This window comes from Primulina eburnea, chromosome 1, assembly GCF_022965805.1.
Source record: "Primulina eburnea isolate SZY01 chromosome 1, ASM2296580v1, whole genome shotgun sequence".
NCBI lineage: Eukaryota > Viridiplantae > Streptophyta > Magnoliopsida > Lamiales > Gesneriaceae > Primulina > Primulina eburnea.
In genome coordinates, this window is record NC_133101.1 from 52,522,613 (window position 1) to 52,529,489 (window position 6,877).

The window sequence follows — 6,877 nt, forward strand, 5'->3', positions numbered from 1 at the left end:
CTAAGGTAGGAAACAAAATAGGGTTGTGCTAAATGTTGTTGAAAGAATCTGCATCAGGAACCATCTGTTGCGACTGCGTGATTAGGTTGTGAGGAGTAGTCTGTAAAACCCGGTAGATATAACCCGACGGCATTATGGTCAAAAAGGTAAACTGTTCAAGTTATTATACGGAAGCATGATGGACCTTTAAAAAAAATCTATCATTTGAGAATAGTATATAGGCTGGAAACTTTGTGTAGCTGCATGTCTTGGGGCTATATGCTTTCAAGAACAGACTCGATAGGTATAATAATTTCACGTATCAAAATCATAAGAATTAAGGATGTATTTGAAAATTATGGGAAAAGGGGGAGTTAAAACAAAGATTTAGAGGGGTTGGGAGTAAGGAGAAAGTTGAGTTTGGAAAAGGAGAGTGATTTCAAATTTTCCCAATATTAAATCAATATATATACTCGGTCTATTTTTACACATACAACATATATGTTGAACTATTTACATTATTACACATTTACGGTTGTTATATAAAATATAAAGTTGAAAAGTTCCTTGTTTTTTTTTAGATCATTCAATATATAATTTTAGTGATTTCTTGAATATGTTCAGATAAATGTAATTACCGCATCATACTATATATCAGAGGGTTAAAGAAACTTGATTAGTACACCACTAATGTGCCATCAACACAAACAATATAATCAAATTCATTAGTTTCAATCATCTTAATTTTCATCCTCAAGTGTCACAAATATCACTCATACATTTGGCTCATCATAGTAATTGTTTCGTCCCACTTTGACATTCTTGACTACAATCTTCACAACTCCAGCACCACAACTGTCAAATTATCATAACCAAGCATTAGAGATTGTTTGGCTCGTGGGATGTATATGGATAACATAATTATTTATTATTATAATCTTTTGTAGAATTTAAGACAAATACGTCATGAAACAAAGATGTGAAGTGAACGAATGTTTCGTCCTTCGCAACAAATGGTGTCTAAGTAATTAAAATATATATATATATATATATATATATATATATATATATATATATATATATATATATATATAAGTGTGTATGTGTGTGTGAGTGCAAAGTTATCTTACATTCTGAATCTGTGGTGATCCAGTTTCCTGTTCTTGCAACACAATGGTCTCTAACATGGAAAGGAGTAGAGTTCACAGAGGCCACAGAGATAGCGAAATATGTGGACGAAATGGTGGAGCAGCTCTCCTCTTCCCACCTAAAACTGATTTTGGGAGACTCATTGCTGAGTTTATCATCATCTGCTATTGCTTTTGAAGCTGATTTACTCCTAAAATGTAACACCTGAGGGGGGAAAAGGTCATACGAATATATACACAAAAATTAAAGGGTGAGAGTTACTGTGCATACATTACCTTTCTACCAATGTATTTTCCTCCTTTCTCAGCCTTGGCTGCTGCTGCTGCCCATCTCAGCAACTCTTTCATCCTTGAAACGGCCTTCGTTTTATCGCCCTTTGTCTTTTCTTTCATGTCTAAACTTGTTAATAGATCCATTTCGTTTGCTATCGATGATTGATGAGTCGTATCAGTAATAGGTAACACCTTGTTTCCCACATGAATTGAAGTATCCGCGTCATGCGTAATGCCTAATCCCTTAACGATGATGATGTCTTCTCCTTTTTTCTTCGTCGATTGGATAGAATTCATTGTAGAGTCAAGGCGAGACAGTAACAGAATTGTGTATTTTTTTCGTGAAAAAACAGAAAAGATTCAATTTCTTGCGGCACAATCTGCAAACTTGACTGGATATCACCGCACGCTTCACTGTTTTATCTTACAAGAAACAAAAACTTCAAATTCAGTACACGATGAAGAAACAAATAGATCCCAGATAGAGTTTTAATGGGCCATACCATCTTACTTGTAGCACATCACTGATCGATCTGCCTTTGGAGAGCCACTGAAGAATCTGTCAAATTATAAACTGAAAGCAAACGAGGGACCACTCTATTTTCATGTGAAATGATTAATTTGTTATTGGATGAAATTACATGGCTAGCTCACCTGCATGTTATCCCTGTGTATATTATTCGAACACGAGAGAATATGTTCTTGGTCAAATGGACAACCACCCAATTTCTTTAAAGATTCTTAATCCTCGGCTAGGAATATTTGCATGTGGGGTACTGAGACTGAATCTACAAAATCGTAAGACAACAAGGCGATGAGATCAAAATGGTTTGCTTTATAAGCAAATTATCTGGACCTGGACGTGAAAATTTACATCAAAATTCTATCAAAAAAATAAATAGTTTTATTCATAATTTGTAACTTGTTTAGTTGTCAGTTCCACGTTGAAGGTAGAATATGTCAGCGTCTTGGATTTTAATTCACACACATACATACACATACATATGTTTGAAGATGTTAAATATTTTGGTTCTATATATTTATTGGGTCCATTAATTATGTATTTTACTTTTGTGGATCAGACAAAGCCAAAGCCGACACTAACCGGAGGTCAAGTCTAGTGAATAATTGAGAAATCCAAAGCCAACCAGTAAATCGATTAACATACAATAACGTTGCTAATCATAGAGTTATTTGTTTATTTTGACAAGCTAAAACTCCAATGTGTTCAACTCATTCAATGCAATTTTAACAAGCAAACTGGCCATTTATTGCCGGTGTAGTATGTAAGTATAGTTACATTGGGTCTTTAGATAAGAAATTGTTTTCACTGGCCACTCGTGCATTACACAAGTCGTCTGCACAATCCCCTCGCTCGAGAACAGCGGCTGCACCCATGCCCGAGCCTGCAAATACAAGATACATAGCAGATGTTTATTTTCAAGGACATCATATGGTACCGGTATATAGCAAGTAGATATACCGATGCACATAGATATGACACCAAAACGACAGTCTCTTCCACGACGTTTCATCTCATGAAGTAGCGTGGCAATACAACGGGCGCCTATATTGATGTTAAGGAAGCGAGCTTAATGACTCGTGAATACATGAGATTCATTCATAATAATTCAAGGGTAAGGAGAACTGTGAGTCATTCACCTGTAGCTCCCAAGGGATGCCCGAGTGCCATTGCTCCTCCATTCACATTCACTTTTTCAGGATCAAGGTCCAATTTCTTGCAGCAATATACATACTGGGAAGCAAAGGCCTGAAAGTAGGATACCAAAGTTTGCATGTTTCAATAGTTGGTCTAAACAAGTTGAACATCCATGATATCTTTACTCATCACCTCGTTTATTTCAAACAAGTTAATGTCTTTGAGATTGAGATTAGCTGAGTTCACTGCAGCTGGTATGGCAACAGCGGGACCGATACCCATAACACGAGGATCCACCCCTACTGCAGCAAAACTCCTGCATGTGTTTCATACAAAAGATGAGTAAGATTGTGTAATATCCTTGTCTCACATTATTAGGCTACATATTTGTCAACTAGAATGTTGTTATACTCCTCTACCACATCAGATTGTATGCCTAGTTTATAAATGTTAGTAAGATTAAAATTTACTGATTTATCTGGCAATTTGAGTTAATGTTTTTAGGATGACATACGACAATTATAACAATGGTCTATTTTTTGCAGTCTCGCTTGCAAGAACCCAGGTGGTAGGGGCATAATAGATTAAGCAACCAATGTTACTGGAATGGTGTTTCTCATAAATGTTCCTATTTTGAACCAATGCCTCTCCAAGAATAAAAAACGACTCCAAGTAAATGAGAACTAGAAATTAAATTTCCTTCACAACATGCATGCAAAAACATTTCGAGTATGTTTTCTTTACCTGAATACGCCAAGAATTGGAAGTCCCTTTTGCATAGCTAAACTTCTTTTCATGAGAAGAACAGCTGCAGCACCATCACTTATTTGGCTCGCATTACCTAAATAAATGAAAGTTTCACTCATAAGTCCCTAAATAATTGTTGTCCTCGTCCATCAGAGTATTTTACACGATGCTGTTGTTTTATTTACTACCGGCAGTTGTCGATCCATTCTTCTTGAATGCAGGCTTCAACTTTGCCAGATCATTCATATTGGTGTTAGGCCGAATACCATCATCAACAGAGATCGTAACAGGCTTCGTCTCGCCACTTTTGGGATCCACAATCTTCAGAGAGTGTTAATTCCAGAACCATAACAAGATTCAGCCACAATAATAGACATGGAGTTGTTTAAGGTATATTCCTTACCTTCGTGAAAACAGGAATTATTTCATCTTTAAATTTTCCTGATGCACTTGCAGCAGCTGCACGTCGATGAGAGATAACCTATTGATACAATTCCAAGGAGAAATTATTTTCCTTAAATTCCATATCAGGGCGAATGTAATAACAAAGGAAAAAACTCACAGCAGCATTATCTTGTTCTTTCCGGGTAATTCCATAGCTTTCTGCAACATTTTCAGAAGTAATACCCATTGGAAGAAGACAATCACGAGCCTGAGCAAAACTCTCCACCTGTTAAGAACATGACCATGTTGAAATTGTGACCATACAAACATTGTTTGTGGACAATGAAAGAAATTTCAAAATTATCTTACTTTTGGGTTTACTGTCTCCAGTTTGTCCATACGGTCGACAGTCATGGACTCCAATCCAGCCGCAACACCTTTGTCAACGTTATAATAATCAAGGGCAGAGGCAAAAAATTTATCATCGTGATATGTTAGCAAAATTCACACTTACCGATATCATAATATCCGGCTCTTATGAAGGCAGCGACATCAGCCACAGCCTGGAGACCAGAGGAACATTGTCTATTCACTGTTCTGATAGGTACAGTATCTGATGAGAGTGGAGAATTTGGATGGGTAAGGTACAAGCTACAAAACCAGAACGTGTAAACGAATAAAGCCCTCCAAATGTTTAAATAAAAAGAAACTAGAGAATCAATGACTACCAGGAAAACCGGCATATAAGGCAGCCATCCGGCACTCAATACCTCTCAGTGAACCTGGAGCAAGAACTGTGCCTACAACTATATCTCCAACCTCAGCAGGATTTAGGTTTGTTTTCTCCATCAAAGCCTGAAATTGGGTAATGATACAATAAAAAATAAGCAAATATCGCCAACAGAACTGTTCTGTGGAATTTGGGACTGAAAAACTAACCTTTAGCACGGAAGCGAGTAAATCATCTGGAAGGGTGTCCTTGAATCCCCCTCGTTTAGATTTGCAAATGGCGGTTCGATAAGCTCTGCAAGGCACATACATAATTGTACAATTCAATTGTATTGTTTGCAAACGAAGAAATGAGTGCTTGAGGTGACTCACGCTACAATGACTATGTCATCTCCGAAAGCAGAATTTTCCCCAGACAAGCAAAGCGAACGCTATCAATGAAATCAATAAGCAATAAATAAATGATAAGGATAAAAACAACCAATATCAAAAGTTTAAAGAATTTATTTTTTGCGAGGAATTCTAAAAAGCAAAGGATCGTGGGAGCCTCATCATGGGCAAGTATTTATGCTGGTTTGGCAAAATGCTATAACCTGAAACAACAAGACAGAGTTGACTCATAGATTTCTTAAATCGATGCCTCCCGTATCTTTTTCATGCATGCTGGTGAAAGATAAGCGGAACAACAATAAAAAAAGTTGGAGATCCAGACTGAAAAAACAGAACAAATAATTATTTTGACCAAGATACCGAGGTGGATCATTGAATCATCTCTCAACCAAATTTGGGCAAAAAAATGAATCCACCACAAATGAAGCAGAGGAATTAGATTTGTCACCAGGCTTTATAGTGTAAAACATCATTCACAGCCAGCTATAATTTAATATTTTTTTGAAGATGCTACAAGGCTAGCAAGCAGTGATGTCCAAACATGAATGAAATCACGAGTGCTAACGAAATGAAAGCACCAGAGAAAATAAAAGAAAACACTCACGTATAGAGAAGATTCAGGGGACTGATGAGAAAAAGAAGTGACTGTGGGTCGTAGGTGTTCCAGCAAAACCCTCTGTCTGTTCACAGCTTTCTCCATTTTCGACCTGCTGTAATCAAACCAAACCTGAACGAGAATTTAAAGGGATTATCGAGAAACTTTTCAGTAATTCCAAGAAGAAATACCGAGAAATTTACTCGAGGAAATTTAAAGGAAATCAAATTGAATTATTGTGCCACGCTTTTGGCCGGTGAAAGTGGGCAACGATTGCTGAGAAACTTCCCTTCCACGATTTTCACCAGTGGGAGTGTGGTGCAGTAGGGACAATTGATGATATCATCCTCTCCGTCCCCGAACGGATCCCCTGCTGTCGGGTACACAATCAATTTTTTTGTTTTTTTTTTTTAAATATATATTTTTGGCTTTTTCTTTCATTTATTTTTTTAGTTTTGTTTTTCTTTTTGATTCACAAGCAATTTTTTTATATATAATTTTTTTATTTTTTAATTCTTTTTTAAAAAAGAATTGTTTTTTTTTCATATTTTAATTCTTTATTTTCTTTTTTAAAAAACTATTTTTTATAAATCATTTTTCCTTGTATTAATTTTTCTTGATATAATTTATATTTTTATATTATATTTATTCTATCCAGTTTTTTCACCGGATTCAATCAAAAACTTTCAAGCCTTATCTAGGCTATCAAATTTAATATCAATCTTGGAAGGGGTTTGACAAAATTATAAGTTCTAAAGAATATCTTAAAAATTATTTCAGAGCGTATAATCTCTCATAATTTATTTGGTAAAAAATTGCAAACAGTTTATTGAAGCTGTCAGTATCTTATTTTTATATTTCACTTCTCCAAATTATTTTTACACATCTTCTTAAATATCCATTTTATGATCACTCTTTAAATCTCAACTTTATAATTTTCTTTTTTATTAATTTAAAATACGATTTTATTCT

The 6,877-nt window shown here is 35.6% G+C and overlaps 2 protein-coding genes across 8 annotated transcripts; both read right to left on the reverse strand.

The window, feature by feature from the left end:
- Window positions 1-623: 623 nt before the first annotated feature.
- On the reverse strand, window positions 624-2,424 carry LOC140830904 (uncharacterized). 2 transcript variants are annotated; one of them, XM_073194479.1, is made up of 4 exons: window positions 1,904-2,424; window positions 1,404-1,814; window positions 1,110-1,332; window positions 624-834 (listed from the first exon to the last, which is right to left on the reverse strand). In XM_073194479.1, the coding sequence occupies exons 2-4, from the start codon at window positions 1,695-1,697 to the stop codon at window positions 815-817; spliced, it is 537 nt and encodes a 178-aa protein (XP_073050580.1). In that variant the 5' UTR covers window positions 1,698-1,814; window positions 1,904-2,424; the 3' UTR covers window positions 624-814. The 2 variants fall into 2 exon arrangements, with proteins under 2 accessions (XP_073050580.1, XP_073050569.1); XM_073194468.1 differs by having other exon boundaries at window positions 1,404-1,823.
- A 110-nt stretch (window positions 2,425-2,534) lies between these two features.
- LOC140830878 (3-ketoacyl CoA thiolase 1, peroxisomal-like) lies at window positions 2,535-6,295 on the reverse strand. Of its 6 annotated transcripts, none has more exons than XM_073194461.1 (15): window positions 6,109-6,295; window positions 5,915-6,017; window positions 5,293-5,351; window positions 5,131-5,215; window positions 4,920-5,046; window positions 4,706-4,804; window positions 4,561-4,628; window positions 4,370-4,477; window positions 4,211-4,288; window positions 3,996-4,128; window positions 3,805-3,901; window positions 3,253-3,376; window positions 3,063-3,171; window positions 2,884-2,967; window positions 2,535-2,806 (listed from the first exon to the last, which is right to left on the reverse strand). In XM_073194461.1, the coding sequence occupies exons 2-15, from the start codon at window positions 6,008-6,010 to the stop codon at window positions 2,697-2,699; spliced, it is 1,377 nt and encodes a 458-aa protein (XP_073050562.1). In that variant the 5' UTR covers window positions 6,011-6,017; window positions 6,109-6,295; the 3' UTR covers window positions 2,535-2,696. The 6 variants fall into 6 exon arrangements, with proteins under 6 accessions (XP_073050562.1, XP_073050555.1, XP_073050527.1 ...); XM_073194454.1 differs by having other exon boundaries at window positions 5,915-6,020; XM_073194426.1 differs by having other exon boundaries at window positions 5,915-6,037.
- Between the last annotated feature and the right edge of the window lie 582 nt (window positions 6,296-6,877).

Coding starts and splice junctions, on each gene's coding strand:
- LOC140830904 (XM_073194479.1), bottom strand. CDS start 1,697: ATGAATTCTATCCAATCGACGAAGAAAAAAGGAGAAGACATCATCATC. Junction 1,333..1,403: donor GAAAATACATTGGTAGAAAG/GTAATGTATGCA, acceptor TTCCCCCCTCAG/GTGTTACATTTTAGGAGTAA. Junction 835..1,109: donor GATCACCACAGATTCAGAAT/GTAAGATAACTT, acceptor ATAATTTGACAG/TTGTGGTGCTGGAGTTGTGA.
- LOC140830878 (XM_073194461.1), bottom strand. CDS start 6,010: ATGGAGAAAGCTGTGAACAGACAGAGGGTTTTGCTGGAACACCTACGA. Junction 3,377..3,804: donor CCAATTCTTGGCGTATTCAG/GTAAAGAAAACA, acceptor AAACACATGCAG/GAGTTTTGCTGCAGTAGGGG. Junction 3,172..3,252: donor ACTTGTTTGAAATAAACGAG/GTGATGAGTAAA, acceptor TCCTACTTTCAG/GCCTTTGCTTCCCAGTATGT.